At 46.0% G+C, this 20,015-nt stretch overlaps 1 protein-coding gene across 2 annotated transcripts in view; it reads right to left on the bottom strand.

Annotated features, from left to right (window-relative positions):
- The window catches only part of LOC102074960 (uncharacterized), a 50,435-nt gene that overhangs the window by 13,871 nt on the left and 16,549 nt on the right, over nucleotides 1–20,015 (bottom strand). Inside the window, exons 3-5 of one of the 2 annotated variants that reach the window (XM_074553425.1) lie at nucleotides 5,991–6,231; nucleotides 5,355–5,651; nucleotides 1,032–1,235 (exon numbers count right to left, since the gene is read on the bottom strand). Coding sequence is in view for 1 of the 2 variants with exons in the window: in XM_074553422.1 (XP_074409523.1) it covers nucleotides 5,355–5,392 (38 nt within the window). In the remaining variant the exon portion in view is untranslated. Of the gene's footprint in view, nucleotides 1–1,031; nucleotides 1,236–5,354; nucleotides 5,655–5,990; nucleotides 6,232–20,015 lie in introns of both variants that reach the window. The other variant, XM_074553422.1, reaches the window with a different exon arrangement.

Raw genomic sequence — 20,015 nt, 5'->3', positions numbered from 1 at the left:
AAATCCAAGTGCTGGGCTGGCAGGGTGCCAGCAGCTGCTCCTCCTCTGAGTCACTGCCCCGTTACCTTGGCGAGCACAGCCATGAGTACCTGAAAGCAGCTCCAGCACCCAGAGAACGTCTTGTTTCCTGTTACTCCAGCAGCACAGCCCTGATTACACATTCTCCCCCCGCTGCTAATTAATTAAATAAAATCAGGAGCACGTTAGCAGTTGCAGGAGGGACTCGCCAGTTGGCACACGCTGACTCCAGCCCCCTCCACAGCGTCCCTGTGGAACAGAGCTCTTTTTTCTCAGCATTTCAGGGCTGGTGGTCCCCCTCTCTCAATTTTTTCCCTGTTTCTGGAAGAAGGCACCAAAAAGAAGTTATTTGCATTAGGAGGGAAGGTGGTTTAGGCTGATTTTGGACAGAAAGCCGCGTGGGACCTCATCCCCTCTGCCTGATGCCTTGGGCTGTCACACTCTGGGTGGGAGTTTGTACAGCAGCACCTGATCCTCTGCCAAAAAGCATTAAACCCTCTAATTTCACCTTACAGCACTAATTACTTCTCACAGGGCCTTTGATGCTGCTGAGTAACTCATTAAATTCACTGTAACCTGTCACAGCTCTGGCTGAGGGCCCAGGGGCCTTGCAGGCCCAGGGGCCTCATGCAAAGCCACCCCAGTGCTACCGGGCAAGCAGCGTGTGGCAGGATGGTCCCACCCAGGACACCACACTCAGGGCTGCAAAGGGAATGGAAAGCTCTGTAAACATGCTATAAAATCAGGCAGAGACATTGCCCTTGACCAGCTGTCTCTCCAGGCCCTGCTTCCAGGGCTCTTGTGTGAACAGATCTGTCAAAGCCCATGGCAGCAATTCCCAGCCCTGCCTACTCCAAGTGGCATCATTTTGGTACCTGACTGCTTCAAAGGTGAAAGCATATTCTCTCTAATTTGCTAAATTGACAAATTGACTCCTCTCAGGAGAGAGTCTCATTTAAATCTTCTACCTCTTTAGCTTTGTACACTCAGCCCATTACATTGAAAGATTTTACCTTAATTTCTTCTCCAGGAAAGAAGTAATTGATCTTTTATTTGTGGCCCTTTAAATTGGCATGTTGACTACAAAAATCCACAGCTCATCACATCAAAGGTTGATCCAATAGTGCCAATTACTCCAGTAATGGAGATCTTTAGAAGGATGGGTGGAAAGGAACAGGATCAAAATGGATGGGCCTTCTCAGAGGAAGAAGCAGAATCTGGGAGGACAGCACAGCTTTAAATTAGGTTATCTGCTGTGCATGGCAAGACAAAACACCACCATTCCTCATTCTGGCTCTGGATGTGATTCAACCCACTCGTCCCCAGCTCTGGAGGTGTGGTGCAGAGTCTGATCCTCACTCCCCTGGCAAATGACAGAGCTGAGCTGATCTCAGCCTGGAATCCCTGAGGGTTGACAGCAAGGACTCCTACCAGATGTAACTCATGTGTTTGCAACAAGCACAGCATCCACTGGCAGGGAATGATTTGCTCTTCATCCTTCCCACCCTCCAGGTATTTCTCTGGGAAAATCCACTCTCTAGTGGGGACAAAGCAGTAGAGATGGAATGTTCTGTGTGCCCCAAAAAGCCACCAGCCTGTTCACCCATAGCTCTGCCACTCACAGCCACCAGCTCTGCACAGAGCAGGCCGCAAACTGGTCACTGCCAGCACTGCCTGTGGTCTGAACTGGGAACTGTGGATCAAGCTTCAAGTATTTTCTAGTGGGAAGTATTTTACCCAGTTCCCTACAGATTCTGGTTCTGGGTCAGTCCCACAGCAGGTCTGGGGAGTGTTTAGATCAACAGGGTCTCCCCTGGCTGAGCTGGATCTTGGGGTCTCCTTCCAAACTACAGCATAGTAAAAAATAGGTACTAAGGTCACAATGAAAAATCCTCTGCTGAGCCTTCTTTAGTGTCTCTCAACTCCTAATTCTGATTGTAAAATGCTATTTAGGGAGATCAGACTGATCATAATCAGGACATTTTTGTGGATTTTTGTAAAAATGCTTTTTGAAGCTTTAAGATGGAGGGATTTTCACCAAAGTCATTATTCCTTTTACAAGTTTTTCAGCATCCTGTTGTTTTGACTTTCCACTCTTATCTCTTGCCAGCTTTTACCTGCCCAGAGCCAGTTGTTTTGCTGACAGCTGCCATGCCCATGTGCCATTTTCACCTGCATGAGGCCTCAGGTGCTCACTAAGGAAAACTCACTCCTTCATATTCTTTGCAGAACCAGGAAAGATCTTGCTTGGAAGATCTTTTGCCCAATAGAAAAAAGAAGTTTCTATTCAAACCTACTCTGTGTGCCATCACTGATGTATTTTTGACTCAGAGAAATCTGTTTATTTTCTGTTCTTAAATCAGGAGTGAGCAGCTCCATGAGCAGCACCACAGCAGAGGAAACACAAACGGGCTGTTGCTCAAACACCATCTCTGAAAGGATTGTGCTCTGCTTTTCAGATGAGATTGAGCTCAATTACAGAAGAGAAAAAGGCTTTCATTAAATCACACATAGAACATAATAAGGACAAATTACAAAGCTCTTCAGAAGCAAATCTGTGTCAGACTGCTGGGTAAGGAGGCCCTTTAGGGGAGGCCTTCATAGGTTTCTCCTGCCCTTCTGAAGAAATGAGTCCTGCACACCTCATCTTACCAAGTTTTTGAGGAAAGCTCACAACCAGAATCCTATGGGGCATCCAGTGTGCAAATCCCACAGACAGAAATACCCATTGGCCTCTGGATTTGCAGATGTGAACCTGGAGCTGAGGGACTGGATGCTTTTCCCTCCCCAGAAACCCAAGGCACTGCATGGCAGAGCTCAAAGTGGCCAGTAAAGGGTTACAGGGCTGCCCAGAATCCTGCACCTGGGAAAGGGGAAGTCCAGGTTCAGTCACAGAGCTGTCACCACTTGATTTTGTTCCCTTGTTATTTTGCTCTCCTGGAATATATTATGGTTAATTAAAGGCAGTTAGCTAATTGGATGGTAAGCAGGTGCTGGTTTAAAAGAAAACCAAACCACTGTTCCCCTTTGAAATGCCAGACAGGAGATTAATTGAAATTCCCTTTGAAAAGATATCCCCAAACCTCCTAATCTGTTGATGAAAACAGTCAAGGAAAAGTCAAGGAGAAAAGAACAAACAATGTTTTTCAGGAGGTTTCACAACTCAGGCAACTGCAAGCATCAAGCATTAGGATTGAGGATTGTCATTGCCACACCAGGAAACCTTTCAAAGTCTCAAAAACTTGCACTGAAGAGCAGTGCCAGAATGCCCCAAAGCTGAACAACAATCCCATGAAGGCATAATATTTCCACTAAGGCCAGGAGAGGATGGCTGGGGCTCTTCAAAAGCCAGACCTCAGAGCTGGAATTTAATCCTGATATCCCTCTTGTTATCCAGAAAAAGGATCAAGACATGTGAGGGAGCTCAGAAAGCCAGAGTACTCAAAACAGCAGCATGTACACAGAAGGAAGAAGAGAAAATACAGCTGGATACTTCCTAATGCTCTTCTTTGGACTGATCTGGTGTCTGGTGCAGTGAGTCACAGAAAACTTGCTCTAAACATGGGGGGCAGAACTGAAAATGCTCACTGGTAAGCAACAGAAAAAAATTAAGAGCATATAGGAGTGAGTGTAGTCACAAGGACCTGGAGAAGAAAGAGCCCCAAAAGGCCAGACATGATGTAATATCATCCATAATAAGGGTAAAATACATGTTGCTATTCATCATGTATCCAAAGAATTATGGAATGGTTTGGGTTGGAAGGGACCTTTAAAGGTCATCTGGAATGATGGAGTAGTGAAAGCAACAGAAAAACAGTATCTTAAGTGCCAGGGAAAACTGTGTTGAAAGCAACCTAAGGTTAGAGCCAAAACAGCAACACCTTATCTTTGAACTAAAGATTTATCAATAACTAATGCTGTCTGCCACTGAGAGGCACACTAAACCAGAATCCTCCACTCCAGCTTTGCCATGCTGTGCTATCAGAGCTCTCCATGCTCCCCAGCTCCTGCAGAAACTGGACTTTGTGATGTGACCCCAGCATGGCAGCAGCCCAGGTCAAGGATCACCACTCCTACCAAATAAAGCAGTTTTTACCTGAACATCAAACAACACTAAATTTCTCTGGGGAGCACTGGGTGCAGGAAAATCAGGGACAGAAAAGGGATGTGTCTGTGGAACAGAGGGCTGGTAAAAATTCTCATTAGGTTGTTAACAGCTGGTGTCATTAGTCTGCCTACAGACAATCATAATTACTTAGCGGCTACTGCAGGGTGAAAAGCCATTTCAGTTTATTAATGTTCTCAGAGCTGCAAACCTGGCAGTGAAATTATTTTTAAAGTGGCTTGTAAAGTTTGTCTCTTCTCAAAGAACGTGTCAGGCTGATAGACCAGGCTGTGAAATTTATGCCCCAATAAAAGGGAGTTTGAATGCAGTTTAATGGCACCTGAAATGTTCTGCTCTGAGAAACTGTCCCCAAAGTCCAGGTGGACCTTTCTCCATGGGAACTCTTAGAAATTTGTAGAAGCTATAACTTTGGCATTAATTTTACAGGAGCATTTATAGCCCCAGGGTCAAGAGCAAAGCCATAAAATGCTGCTCAAGCCCTGAGTTTTCTCAAACCAGAGGTAAACTTGTATCTAAAGGTCTGTCTGGAGCCCAGGACTACTAAATTTGCTCTAGTAGAATTCTGTTATAAAGCTTAGCCTGCAACCAAGGTAGACTTTTATCTCAGTTTAATTAAATATTCCCCCTATACCACCATAAATTATTATTTCCCCACTATAATTCATGTTTTGTCCACACCTAATTACTCTTTCTTCTTGCCCTAAGCACAATCCTTACTCATACAATACGTTTGATGACTCTCATTAAATTTATTATTCTACAGACATATGTTAAAGTTTACCTGAATGAGAGCTTTATCCAGCTCCTGCCAGAGCTAATGGAGAAGATATTTCAGTTTATTCAAAGCAGCTGTTATCTCAGAAAGAGGATGATGCTTAAATTATAATAAAAGTTCTGCCAGAAACAGTATTCCTTTGTTTCCCCCAAACATTCACTAAAAGCCCTCAGTCACTTAGGAACTTTTAAAATAATTTCTAGTATTCACTACATGGTCAATTACTAAAGGAGCTCTGACCCTGCAGGGCAGTTAATGACCATCTCTGACATATTTCTTACATACATTTTTTTCCCAACATTTTCTTCAACAGCAGCTAACCAGGTTCCTTGCTCTTTTTATCTCCTGTTTCATCGATTTACTCTCATCCTCCATGGCACAGCACACGATATTTCCACAAAACCACCCTGCACCAGCCACTATTTCTTAACTCACCCATGAAATCCCAATCTTTGACACTTCCACCTCTTCATCTTCCCATCCAGGGAGGGCAGTCAAGGTCACCCAGATGCAAACGAGGTGTTTGAAGCTGAGGTGTGATGAGGCACTGATTGCTTGATGAGCACAGGAGGAGGAAAGGTCTTGGCTGTGCCTTGGTTCTTAAATCATCCTCAGTTGTGCAGGAAAATTAAGGACAGAGCAGAGATGCTCCTCTGACCAGCTTCCTCATGGCATTGTTCCTGTCACGAAGTTAAAGACAGTCAAGTCACACATATTCTCTTTCTCTGACTCCTGCTGGGATGACAACATTGAAAAATAGAAAAAAAATATAATTATCAGGGATTTTCAGAGTGTAAACTCAGGATTTCCCACCCTCTTGCAGAGGGGGAATGTTCATCAGGCAAAGGATATGAGGAGGAGCCTCAAATTGTCCAAAATCCCAGTAAAAATATTTTTTTCCTATGGAAACCTTCACCAAAGCTGGTCACTCTTCAGGCCCTTTGTGCACCCATTTCCTGATGTGCATCTCCCAGTGGGGTGTTCCTACTACTCCAGGGACCCCACACAAACCTTACAGCCCCCCACAAACACACCCCCAGGAGCTGCACCCTTCCCTCCAAACCTGGGTACCTGCAACAGCCGCCTCTGTGCTGAGCTGAGCCTGGCTCTCCCCATAACGAGGTGCTCAGTTTATCCTTGGAAAGATTGACAACAGCATTCTTGTCTTCTTCAAAAGAGCCATTATTTCACAACTGTAATCTCCACACTGAGACTTTATTCCCTTAAAGTGTCCAAGTACACCGGCAGCATCAAGGAAGGCACTGAAGTGAGTCAAGTTTAACCCCAAAGAGCTCTCAGCTCCCTGTGAAAGCTGAGAGAAGCAGTAGAGAAAGAATGAATGCTCCTATAATGGCATCTAACAGCCACAGGGCAAGGGAGAAGTTGGTTTTAGAGAATGAAGAAAAAGCACTAAGGAATAAAAGGTGAGAAAAATCCATCACTCGAACAGGTAAATGAAGGTAAACCACTTGAAGAGACAGACTTAGGATGGAGAGAAAAACCCCACAATTAATAGTGTTCGTGACACCCAGAGGCAAAACAAGCCCAGGGGATCAGGAAAGAGGTAAGCCTGTGCTCCAAGGAACAGCAGAAATGAAGTGAGAGCTCTGGAGGAAACAAAAGAAAGAGGCACTCTGAAAAAAGGAAAAAATGCCTCCACACAAGGTCCTTTGGTTTTTTTAAATCAAGAGTCTCTTATATGATGCGGTAGAAATACAGAAAAATAAAGGTCAGGAGAAGCATGGTTGATTGGGAACATTCCTGCATAACAGACAAGATATATCCTTGTGCAAATTATTCCATGCAGCACTCACATATTTAATTGCTGCTTTTCCTCTTCCCGGGGAAGCAGAGTTGCTTTATTTACTCAAAGCAATATTTTCTCCCTCCTCCCTGGCAATGAACAAGCTCCCATCTTGGCAAGGGCTCGCTGGTTTACTTAATGCTCATCACAGCCATGCTAAGGTGAGTGGAGCAGGTTAATTTATCACTTGTTACAATGATTAACTTGCCCAGCTGCCGGGTCCAAGAGCCCCAGAGGGCCTCAGGTTATACAGGATCACAGAAGGAAAAGCTCCATTGCATTAAGTTACTGCCACACTGGCCCTCTCTGCCTGTCAAACACACTCAGCTGCTCTTGCACTGCCCTCTGAAAATCCCCCATAAAATACAAGTGAAAATCCCTTATCACCTATGAGAAAGCACAGCTGAGTTCTGCTCAGGGTATTTCAATCTATGTGGGGTATTTGTGAGCTCCCCTTGCAAAGGCAGCATCTCAGGAAAACCAAAAGTTTCATTTCATGGACTCACCATACTCAGGACTCTTCCCCTAGATCAGTTTGCTCCAAGCCCCATCCAACCTGGCCTTGAACACTTCCAAGGGTGACACAACCACAGCTCCTCTGGAACCCGTTTTGCTCCTCCCAGATCTAAAATCATACCCCAACTTAGCAGCCTCAGACACAGATTTCTATTAAATATCTACATTTTTCTAGGAAAGAAATATGGCAAACCTTGTTTGCATCCAACTTTGCAAAATCAACACAAGCTCTTCAGAAAGGCCTGCCGCCCACTTTTCTTATTTTTCCCCATTTGGTGGAACATTTTCATTCTGTTGTTGTTTGGAGCAATATTTTAATATATATGGCTAAGCTGCTTAAAATAGTACAGCATGATACTTGTGTGAGGGGTGGAAAACTGAGTTCTCTCACATCCAGTGTTTGTGTTGTTGGAAGTCTTCAATTCCACCTCTCTGGTGGGATGAAATAGGTGCTACTAATCCAATTTCTAAAGTATCATGCATCAAGCTGACACTATTTTAAGACTTAAAAAAACCCAGCCAATTTAAACAAACCTCTGCTCCTTTCCATTTTCTCTGTTCTACAGTTTATGACAGAAGACAGGAGAGATAGATTGTTTTGGGAACAATGTTTTCAGCACTCTAAAAATACTATAAAAACTGCTCTGCCACACTCTCAGCTGTTACAGCCCCAAAAAGCACAGGCTGTCTTTGCTCACAGAGTCACAATTGTGGTGGGATTTCTACCACACCAGAGGACAATCAATTTTTTGTTTTCTCCTGGAAATAACTACAGCACTTCTGGGTAGCAAGGCAAACATGAGCCTCTTTTAATGGCCCTTGAAACTGGAAATGTGAAATGAGGTACACAAAGCCAAAGGCCAGCTGAACCTGTGATCTCTGAATGTCTTCACAATCTTCCCAGGAAGATGAATGGCAATCACTGTTCTGCCAGGGAAACTGCATCTGCTGGGAATGGGGTGTAGAAAATGTGCTTTCTGCTCCTCAGAGCCAAAATTCCTACACATTTCTTGTAAGTCCCTCTTAGAAAAGGACCATGTTCAGCTGAGTGACAGTGAAGCAAAATAGCAATCCAGGAATAAATGTTCCTGCGCACAACATCCTCCATTCACATGGATACTTCCTCACTGGCACCCAGGAACAAGGGAGGAACCCAGATGCATCATTGTACATAAAGTCAGATGTGTTGAGGGATGAACAGATCTCACAGGGATATGGAAACCTCCCCTAAAAACCCAGTCCAGGGAGAGCCTGAGCTGTTTTGTGGTTCCAGGCATGAAGATGCTCAGGACCTTCCACAGATGCTCAGGATTGTGCCTGGATCTTGCTCTGGAAATGCCAGTGGCTCAGCTGAGAGCTGTGGGGATGATTTACACTGCACTGAGAGGGGCCACAGTCCTGCAAGGGTCTTTCATCAGGAGCAAACAGCAGCCTGGAGGGTGGGGAATGCTGCATCTGAACCACTGCTGATCCTTCACCTTAATGTGGAGCTGCCCCCAAAGTTGCCATGTATCACTTTTTATTTTTCTCCTGTTGGGTATATTTTGGAGCAGCTGTTTTATGTGGCTTTTTATGGTGATTCTGTGGGAAGCAGCCATTTGCCTGCTGTGATATCCTCACAACTAACACTAACTCCTTATTTCCTTTGGTTTTATTTGGGGTTTTTTATCTGTTTGATTGGTTTGCGTGGGTTTGTTTATTTGGGTTTTTGTCTGTTTTGGTTTGAACTTTTTATTTGCTTTTTTATAAATGATTGGTAAAGTTGGCATAGCCAAACTCAAGAAAATGTAAACCAGCTTGACTTTCCAGAAATTACTTTTGGCTGGGTTTAGCTACACACCCAGGCTAAGGATCACCAGTATATTTGCAGGTCTTGCTCTGCATCATCAGCCTGCCCAGACTCTGCTTGGTGTTTCACAAATGGAGAAGACAGTGGACATTGTGCTAAGCTTCATTTCAAACAGAAAAAACATCAGCATGACAGAAAAGAAGAAAAAAAATAAAATTGACCAGTTAGAACAGAACAAGTGTCCCACCATCTTCCCCTCCACTGTTAATAATTTTGTATATTTAGAGGCAAATCTGGGTCTAAAGCTTCCATCTCTCAGTTCCTGATGCTATTTGCTACCCTTCAGCTTTGACATCCCCTGATCTGACTGACTGCTGTCCAAGTGGGGCTGGGGATGCTCAGCCTGGAAAGAGGAGACACTGGGAGGCCCCACCGTGGCTGTGCAGGACTGGGAGGGTCCCACAGGAAAGAAGGGGACAGAGTGTTCAACAGGGCCTGTGGTGACAGGACAAGGGGGATGGCTTTCAACTGCAGGAGGCTGACTGAAGCTGGATCTAAGGAAGCTGCTGTTTTACACTGAGGACAGCGAGGCACTGGCCCAGGCTGGGCACAGAGGCTGTGCATGCCCCATCCTTGGGAACAGGGCTCCCCCAAGGTCTGGGGGAAGATTGCTCAGCTTGGAACAAGATGATCTTCAGGGTCCGTTTCAAGCCCAGCCATTCAGGGTTCCCCAGTGACCACTTCTGTTGACCCTGGAATCTTGGGATCCGTTTGATGTCACATCCCACTTTCCAACTGGAACTGCCACCACCCCGCAAAGAGCACAACTCAACCACTGGCCCTTGTGTCAGCCTACTGTTCAGTCTGCTCCTGCTCGCCCTCGTGACCATTCTTGCCGCCCTTCTTGCCACCTGCCCGCTGCTACTCCCAGCAGTCCTGAGAGCTCCCTCGTGCCTGCATTTTGTCACCAATCACTTCAGGATGCTCGCGCTTATCCTTTGTCTAATTTGTCTGCTGAGGGAGGTATGGTGCCATTCCATGGAGGTGGACACCTCCAGCTGCCCGAGTGGGCTGCAGCTCTGTGGGGATGGTGTGGGACAGGGACCCGACTCTGAGGTTTTGCCACCTCTGCAGGCTGTCATGGACAGAGTGGAAGAGATGGAGGTGGATGTCCCGACTCCTGCAGTGGAGGACGTGGAAATGGAGGAAGAGACTGGAGAAGAAGAGATGGAGGTGGATATAGATATGGATGAAGAGATGGAGGTGGATGTGGAAGAGGAAATAGAAGAGGAGGAGATGGAAGTAGAAGTGGAAGAACAGATTGAAGACATGGACGTCGATATAAAAGATGAGGAAGAGATTTTGGAATGAAGACCAATGCCAGCAGCAGGACAGGCACATGATCCCCACAGGCAGAGTGGGTCCCCTGCTGCCAGACTGGAGCTAGGCTGGTCCCTGCTCAGGGACATGGCACCTCGCAAACTGGAGTCTGGTGGCCACACACCGCCTGCCCTGTTCTCTCTTTGGGCCACTCAAGCTCCATTCCAGACCCAGCCAAGCTCAGGTCTGGTAGCAGAGTCCTGCTTTGCCCACATGTGCCAACCTGGGGACACATGGAAGAGCCCTCTGTGCCTGCCTTCAGTGACCATGACACCTGCTTTTCTTCTACCACTGATGAACATTCCAGACAAGATGGCACCCTTTTGTACATAGTTCTACAGTTCTACATTGTTCTACAGTTTTTTGTCTTTAGAATAGCATTTAGGACTTAGGACTTTAAGAATTTTTTGTCTTCTACAAATAGATTTAATATATTTTAGCTAGATAGGTTCTTATGTATATATGTTCTATGGATTGTTGTTGTTGATGCAAATGTTCTTACATTCTAAAATTGTTCTGTATTGTTGTTGATAAACAATTTTGTAATAAACAATTTTTTTTTCACACCCCCGTTCTCTTACCATTTGCATTGGGCACAGGCAGCATTTGCAAAGTTGTGGTTTCCGCTTGCTCCAGGTTCTCAGGGCTGGAGGTCCCCGGGGGAGCTGGCACAGCCACCCCAAGAGTGGGGGCACCTGTGCACAGAGGTGTCCCACTGACAGAGGTCACCCCCTCCCTGCAGTTTCTCTGGACACACCTGGTAGCTGCAGGGGCAAATCCCAGCGTGCCCTGTCCCATGGGATCCCATGTTGGAGCAGGGCTGAGCCTGCCTGCTCCTGCAGAGCCTCAGCCATGGCTCTGCCCTTGGGAGCCCAGGGCTAGGGAGGGTGCACTGGGCTGTGGGGAACCCCTGTTCCTGAGCACTGTGAGGGGCTGGACCAGCCTGGAGGGAGCCCCAGCCCTACATGGACCAAGATTTCCCTTGGAAAGCCCGTCTGTGCCCAGACTCTGGTACAAGCACAACAGGAATTGATCCTCCTAGTTAAAGGTGTTAATTGGCACAAATTTATCCCTTGGACTTTCTAGTACAGTAAATGTCAGCACTTGTAATCCCTGTTCTGCACTCCCTGGTCAGGCACCAAAACATCTGAACCTGACAGAACATCATTAATTAGCACCAACCTGCAGAGAGCTATGGGGGAGAACCTACCCTCAACACCCAGAGAAACACTTGGCATTGATAGTCTGGGGCAGAGCTGAAACTAAAGCATTTTAATGCCAAGAGAGAGGATTTTTTTATTGAACAATAATGAAAGCTTTTGGTCTCCTCACCTGCCACAGATGTGTATTGCCAAGGTTTGCTTCTGGGTTATGACTGATTTTTATTAATCTGACGGACTGCTGTCCAAGTGGGGCTGGGGATGCTCAGCCTGAAAAGAGGAGACACTGGGAGGCTCCACCGTGGCTGTGCAGGACTGGGAGGGTCCCACAGGAAAGAAGGGGACAGAGTGTTCAACAGGGCCTGTGGTGACAGGACAAGGGGGATGGCTTTCAACTGCAGGAGGCTGACTGAAGCTGGATCTAAGGAAGCTGCTGTTTTACACTGAGGACAGCGAGGCACTGGCCCAGGCTGGGCACAGAGGCTGTGCATGCCCCATCCTTGGGAACAGGGCTCCCCCAAGGTCTGGGGGAAGATTGCTCAGCTTGGAACAAGATGATCTTCAGGGTCCGTTTCAAGCCCAGCCATTCAGGGTTCCCCAGTGACCACTTCTGTTGACCCTGGAATCTTGGGATCCGTTTGATGTCACATCCCACGTTCCAACTGGAACTGCCACCACCCCGCAAAGAGCACAACTCAACCACTGGCCCTTGTGTCAGCCTACTGTTCAGTCTGCTCCTGCTCGCCCTCGTGACCATTCTTGCCGCCCTTCTTGCCACCTGCCCGCTGCTACTCCCAGCAGTCCTGAGAGCTCCCTCGTGCCTGCATTTTGTCACCAATCACTTCAGGATGCTCGCGTTTATCCTTTGTCTAATTTGTCTGCTGAGGGAGGTATGGTGCCATTCCATGGAGGTGGACACCTCCAGCTGCCCGAGTGGGCTGCAGCTCTGTGGGGATGGTGTGGGACAGGGACCCCACTCTGAGGTTTTGCCACCTCTGCAGGCTGTCATGGACAGAGTGGAAGAAATGGAGGTGGATGTCCCGACTCCTGCAGTGGAGGACGTGGAAATGGAGGAAGAGACTGGAGAAGAAGAGATGGAGGTGGATATCGATATGGATGAAGAGATGGAGGTGGATGTGGAAGAGGAAATAGAAGAGGAGGAGATGGAAGTAGAAGTGGAAGAACAGATTGAAGACATGGACGTCGATATAAAAGATGAGGAAGAGATTTTGGAATGAAGACCAATGCCAGCAGCAGGACAGGCACATGATCCCCACAGGCAGAGTGGGTCCCCTGCTGCCAGACTGGAGCTAGGCTGGTCCCTGCTCAAGGACATGGCACCTCGCAAACTGGAGTCTGGTGGCCACACACCGCCTGCCCTGTTCTCTCTTTGGGCCACTCAAGCTCCATTCCAGACCCAGCCAAGCTCAGGTCTGGTAGCAGAGTCCTGCTTTGCCCACATGTGCCAACCTGGGGACACATGGAAGAGCCCTCTGTGCCTGCCTTCAGTGACCATGACACCTGCTTTTCTTCTACCACTGATGAACATTCCAGACAAGATGGCACCCTTTTGTACATAGTTCTACAGTTCTACATTGTTCTACAGTTTTTTGTCTTTAGAATAGCATTTAGGACTTAGGACTTTAAGAATTTTTTGTCTTCTACAAATAGATTTAATATATTTTAGCTAGATAGGTTCTTATGTATATATGTTCTATGGATTGTTGTTGTTGATGCAAATGTTCTTACATTCTAAAATTGTTCTGTATTGTTGTTGATAAACAATTTTGTAATAAACTTTTTTTTTTTTCGCACCCGCATTCTCTTACCATTTGCATTGGGCACAGGCAGCATTTGCAAAGTTGTGGTTTCCGCTTCCTCCAGGTTCTCAGGGCTGGAGGTCCCCAGGGGAGCTGGCACAGCCACCCCAAGAGTGGGGGCACCTGTGCACAGAGGTGTCCCACTGACAGAGGTCACCCCCTCCCTGCAGTTTCTCTGGACACACCTGGTAGCTGCAGGGGCAAATCCCAGCGTGCCCTGTCCCATGGGATCCCATGTTGGAGCAGGGCTGAGCCTGCCTGCTCCTGCAGAGCCTCAGCCATGGCTCTGCCCTTGGGAGCCCAGGGCTAGGGAGGGTGCACTGGGCTGTGGGGAACCCCTGTTCCTGAGCACTGTGAGGGGCTGGACCAGCCTGGAGGGAGCCCCAGCCCTACATGGACCAAGATTTCCCTTGGAAAGCCCGTCTGTGCCCAGACTCTGGTACAAGCACAACAGGAATTGATCCTCCTAGTTAAAGGTGTTAATTGGCACAAATTTATCCCTTGGACTTTCTAGTACAGTAAATGTCAGCACTTGTAATCCCTGTTCTGCACTCCCTGGTCAGGCACCAAAACATCTGAACCTGACAGAACATCATTAATTAGCACCAACCTGCAGAGAGCTATGGGGGAGAACCTACCCTCAACACCCAGAGAAACACTTGGCATTGATAGTCTGGGGCAGAGCTGAAACTAAAGCATTTTAATGCCAAGAGAGAGGATTTTTTTTATTGAACAATAATGAAAGCTTTTGGTCTCCTCACCTGCCACAGATGTGTATTGCCAAGGTTTGCTTCTGGGTTATGACTGATTTTTATTAATCTGTTCAGAACTCTGCTGCTGTTCCTGGCTAAGGTGCAGAGATGATATTTCAGAGCCAGATGAGCTCAGCACAGCTTGTGCAGCACACAGTTTCCACACCCAGACATTCAGGCCATGCAAACTGATACTTTTTCATCTCTGTGCAAAGATGAGTGTTAGGACATCACTGACGTACCACACACTTCTCAGAGCTGTCCCTTCCATCCAGCTCTCCCAGTCACTTCACAGACTTCACTCCAAGCAGTTTATCTCTGATAGAGTTCAGTGGCACATGGGATTTAATCCTGGTTTTTCTTCATCTTCTCCTGAGCTGTCTCCAGACACAGTGTGTGGGCACTGTCTGACAGCAGCAGCATTAACGTGTCACCTCCCTGACACTGAGGTTCATGTCACAACTTTTCATCAAAAGCAGCAAATAAAAGATTCCCACTGTGTCCCACACAGCTCCATGGGGAGTTTGTGTGGCTGCAGTTCCAGCACCAGCCCTGGTGCACGGGAATTTCAGGAGAAGATACAAAAGGAATCAGCCATTCACAAAGAAATATATCAGTTTGCACGGCCCAGACCCCCTCAACACTGCAGACTCTGGTAACCCAGAATCTGCATTTACACTTTGGCCTCTGTGCCTTCCTTTTCTTCTCATTAATCTCCTCCCAGTTTCCCTCTTGCTCAGGTTCCCAAGATAATTAAAAGCAGCATTAGGAGCAGAGATAGATGACGGGAACTGTCCCAAGGCTTGACAAAATTTCTCTTTTCAGAGAATTCCAGGCAAGGAGAGAGGAAAAGCCTGCGTGAAAGAGGTGTGAAATCAAAGCAGTAATCAAATTTAGGTGGTTTGCAAATAAGAACCACAGAGGACAGCTGGGAAGCACCAGCTGGAGCAGACAGAGGCAGAGCCTGGCCCTGAGGTGCAGCACAGCCTGAAACTCTAACAAATTAAAGAACTTTCCACTTGTTTTTTTTTTTCCCCAGGAGCTACATTTTTTTTCTTTTTTTTTTTCATTTTTTTTCTTTTTTTTTTTTTTCATTTTTTTTCATTTTTTTTACATTTTTTTTCCCCCCAGAAGCTGCTTTGTGGAATCCCTGCCTCCTTCACACTGCATCAACCTGCAGGAGAGCCCAAGGATGAAGATTACAGCCCCTTCAGCTGCTGCTTCCATCTCCTGACTCAAGTCTCACCAAAATCTGTCACCACTGGGCCTTCCCAAAGCCTCAGATTCACTCAGTGCAGGATTTCAGTTCTGAGGAGCATGAAGGAAGATAAAGGCACTTGCAGACACCAGAGAAGCAATTGCTGCCTGAGGTGCATTTCACTGCCCAGGTTAGTGCCTCTAAAACCATCAAAATCAGCCCCTTTGACAGCACCAAGCCAACAGCAGGACATGAGGGCCTGCACATGGCTGGAAATGCCATTTTTTAATATTCCTCTCCCCGTCTCTCATTTCATGGTGCCATTGCAGGAGTTAATCCCATCATTCAGCAGCAAGTCTTGGCAATCAGCTTCAGATGGATTTTTAGTGCTGAGCAAATAAGAGGCAATTTTACTTTGTCTCCAATGAATGAAATTTCACCTAAATCAGACAAACTCTGTGTTCTGAGGCTGGCCAGGCACTAAGCACTGCCAGGTCCCCAACCTGGATGTCAAACTGCTCTAATACTGAAAAGTTAAATTTATTTGGCTTTGTGTATAAGATTATTCTCTCTCAAAAGAATTGGAATCCATATAATTGCATTTCCAAGCACTAAACTCAGACCAGCCACAAAGAGCATAAGAGACAAGAAAAGAAATAGAGATTTCTAAGGAGATGGAAATTGAATGCTGAGTTTTTTCCCATTATAGAAAGTTTCATAAATTATCACCTGCCAGCTCCTTGCCTTCACTTGTGTGGCCACCACTGAATACACTCACAGATAAGAAAATGTTTGTCCTACTGAAAAGTGGGACTAGAAGTAGAAAAAGGCTCAGATATCTGAATTAAAAGACAACATAATGAAAAGAGCTGCCTTATAATAGCCAGATATGATGGACAGCAGGAATGGCTGAAGCCAGCAGAGATAAGTCCATGAACTATTCATGCTACAAAGATTTCTGACAAAACCCCCAATAACCCAAATACAACGTTTTGTCTGGCAGAGCTGATAGGAACCCTGTGCATTTAATTCAGTCATTGGCAGCAAATAGAGATCAGCTTGAAGCTCCTTTGGTCCACTACTGCTTATTTTTTTTCACCCAAAAAATGTAATTACATCTACTCTTTGGGAAGAAATTACTGCTTTGAGTGGTTCAATGCAAAGAGTTTCTTCCCATACCCACTCATAATCAGTCACCAAGAAAAATATTTTCTAAAAAGATCTCTTCAAAATTTTGGAGTGACTTTCAACATAAATAACTGGGTTATTTTGCTCAAAATGATAAGGGAATTGAATTGGGCTCCCTCATCTTAAAAAGAAGTGTTTCTTCCTGGCTCTTCACAAAGAGGAACAAAACACTTTGTTGCAGCAGACTGAAGGGAGGAAGAGGTTTCTTTCCCCCTGAGCTGCACAATAGGAGACAATTTTGTTGCCAAGAGGTAACAAAACCCAGCCAATTTCCAGTTCTTTTAGTGTAAGGGAAAAGCTCTGAGGATCTCAGCTGTGGGAGACACAGAGTGGCAGAAGCAGGGGATCTGCTGGAGGGTTTGGGGTGGGGGACAGATTAAAGAAATATTCAGGCAAAACCCGTGAGAGCTCAAGACTCCATCCCTCAGAGGAGAAACCCAAATGCCATTCAAATCCAACAAACCTTGAGGCATTTCCCCAAGCTCTCTTGAGCCATCAGGTACAACCCAAATCACTCTGTGGGACCAGGGCAGCAGATCCCAGGCACGGGACGGGGATGCTCCCCTGGGAAGTCACCTCCATTGCCCATGGGACTCACAAGATCTGCTTCTAAAGACCCCAACATCCAAAAAACTCCACATTAAAAGCCTTTAATTTGGTGTTTCACTTCTCCACCTGTCTGTTGTCACTAGGCAGCTGCTCTACTTCAACACCCCTCTGATGGGTACAGATTTTCTCCTGATTTCCAGCCTAAACAGGAAGTTATTTCCATTCTTTCTTCTGCAAGTACTGGGAGCTTGTACCTGCTTTGCTCTTCCTCTCCTGGTGTGCATTTATGCACATAAAATGCCAAAGCCAGGAGCATTTCCTTGTTTAAATCATGTCATTTGTCCTTATTATTTCTTTCCCATAAAATTGCATGGATTTGGTGCTGGCTCAACACTCAGAATGTTGACAGCATAAAGTCCAGTTCTCACACTGATCTCTCCAAGTTTTGGGCCAAGCCTGCAAAGAAGGAAATACAGCAAAGAAATTCCAAACAGGGGCCCTAATAAAGGTAATAAAATGCCACCTGTCTGTGTTTGCTCCAGGGAAGAATAGTGCTGCTTATTAAATCATTACAAACAATTAAAGCAGCAGAGGGGAGGAAGACAGCACTATCGTTTCCAGCTCCCCAGCCCTCTGCCCCTGGCAGGAATTTCATAAAGCACAAATCTCCCAGCAGAAATCCCTCAACAATTGATTTGCTGCTCGTGGAACACAGCAGGCACACACCCTGGCTTTCCTGGCCAGAAAAGGAGAATTTGCCTCGATGTTTTTCCCTCGATGTTTTGTGATGTCAAGTCCCCCCCGAAGTGACATGTTTCTGTATGGTGGCAACCCTCTTGAGAGGCACAGAGAGCTTTGTGTCAGTGTAAGGGATCCCCACAAGGGCAGATCCCTAATTCAGGCTCCATCTTTGTTCACAAGCAGTTCCTAGCAGAAAATTCATTGCATTTCCCCAGAACAGGTAATTTCAAGTGCATTTTTCTCTTGAGCTGTTCTGCCTTCCACAAAAGCAGCGTGCCAGGGATTGCTTTGGAGACCAGCATCAGGAAACATAGCAACACCTAACAGCCAAGACCATCCAAACCCACTTATCAGCTCACCCCCACATCTCCTGGACTCACTTGAATGCCCAGGAGAGTCTGAAGAGCCAACTGTTTTCTAAGAAATGATTGTGCAATCAAAAGGTAAATGACAGGGACAACCAGCCCCACACAGGTGCCCCAGGCAGGTGAAAGGGCAGGAGGGATCCAGCCCTTACTGACAGAGGTGCAGTTCCTGTGATGCTTACTCCCTGTTTCGGTTGCTTTTGTGGCTTTTACATTAACAATGCATCTCCACACCACAATTGTTCTCCCTCCCTGCAGCCACATGGAAAAAAATTCACTGGTCTCTCACCTTTTTCTTGCCTCTCTCTGCCTGAAATAATTTTTCCCTCATAAAACCAGCAGAACAGGGTTTATTTTCGTGCTGGAAATAAGTCCAGAAACTTTTTGACTGATTTCAATATGGACAACATCACTACACCACCCATTCTCAGGTGCCCCAGGGCAGCAAGGGAGGGAAATTTGATAACAGAGGGGGGAACACCAGTCATGGGTAACAGCATCATATTCTGCCTCTCTCAAGGATGCTTTTCTTCCCAGTCCAGAAAATTCCCTGCCCTTTTTAGGGCTGTAGAATGCTGCTGTCTGCCCCATGAAATGAGGAACAAACCAAGCAGGAATGCTGTACATCACTTCTGTTCCTATGACATTATTCTGTTGAACCCATAAATTTGCAGAAGAATGGGCACTGCCAACTCCTGATTGCAGAGGAGGGAGTTCGTCACATCCTCCCTGTAAATTAGGATTTATCAGAGATGGAGAATTGATTGCCAAGTAACCTGCAGAGACACAAAACTGCTCTGCAGTTTTCTAGGACTCACTGAGCAGTACAAAAAGGTTATTGATGCAGTTGGGGAGTGTTTCTGTACAGGATGTGCACCTCCTGACATCCCAGAAAGGGAAAAATTTACCTAACATTTGCAAGAAAGCAATTCTTCTTATTAAAAAAAAGAAAAAATAAATAGAAAATCAACTTAATAGCAAGGAGCCTCAGTAAGGGTTTGCAGAATTTGTTGAAAACACGTCATTTACAAGGAAATAATTTTCATCTGCCTTCAAGTGGAGCTGTGAAGCAGGTGGAGATGGAGATGTCTCAGATACTGAGTGTGCTACTTACTGACAAAATGACACTGATATTACCAAGTATTAGAAGTGAAAAACTTCAGTGATAACTCAGCCCTCCAACACAAAACACCTTCTCCCACGCAGTCAGCACTTGTCTGAAATCATTCCCCTTGGCAGGAGGCCCTGCATGGCCTGGGGAGTTCTGTATTTCTGAAAGTATTCCCTGTAGAAAACATAGAGATGTACCTTTATTTGTTTGCTTTTTCTGCTTCTCCTCCCCAAGAATCCAAAACTTTTTTTGGTGTGGTTATCTATAATTTGGATCAATATCATTTCTGACGGGGGCTTTATTTACCCAGCATGCTGTGAAAGCCCCAAAGACCTCACAGCTTCAATTCCCAGGGAATTAAATTTGTGGCTTTGCTTTGGGGCTGAAATTAGATTTTAAAGAGAGGAGAGCCAGGTGTTCCTGACTGTCACTGCTCTTTTGGTTGCTTCTGGGGCCCACATTGAATGCAGTCCCTAACATCCCCACTATGGCCATGACCATGGGGTGCAGATAAGCAGAGAGCACCAGCCCTAAACCCCATCTTGCAGTAATCCCTTCCCTTTTCCTTTTATCTTTTGCATTTAAATTATTTTTATGCATTTTATAGCACACCATTTCCTACTCAATTCATCTGAGTTATCCAAATTACGTTTTTCTCCATCACACTGACATAACCAACATGGCTCATGCTCTTAGCACTGAATTTTCATGACCACATACATG

This window comes from Zonotrichia albicollis, chromosome 17 (assembly GCF_047830755.1).
Source record: "Zonotrichia albicollis isolate bZonAlb1 chromosome 17, bZonAlb1.hap1, whole genome shotgun sequence".
NCBI lineage: Eukaryota > Metazoa > Chordata > Aves > Passeriformes > Passerellidae > Zonotrichia > Zonotrichia albicollis.
The sequence above is the reverse complement of the archived record's forward strand: the minus strand, read 5'-3'. Positions and strand labels throughout refer to the sequence as shown.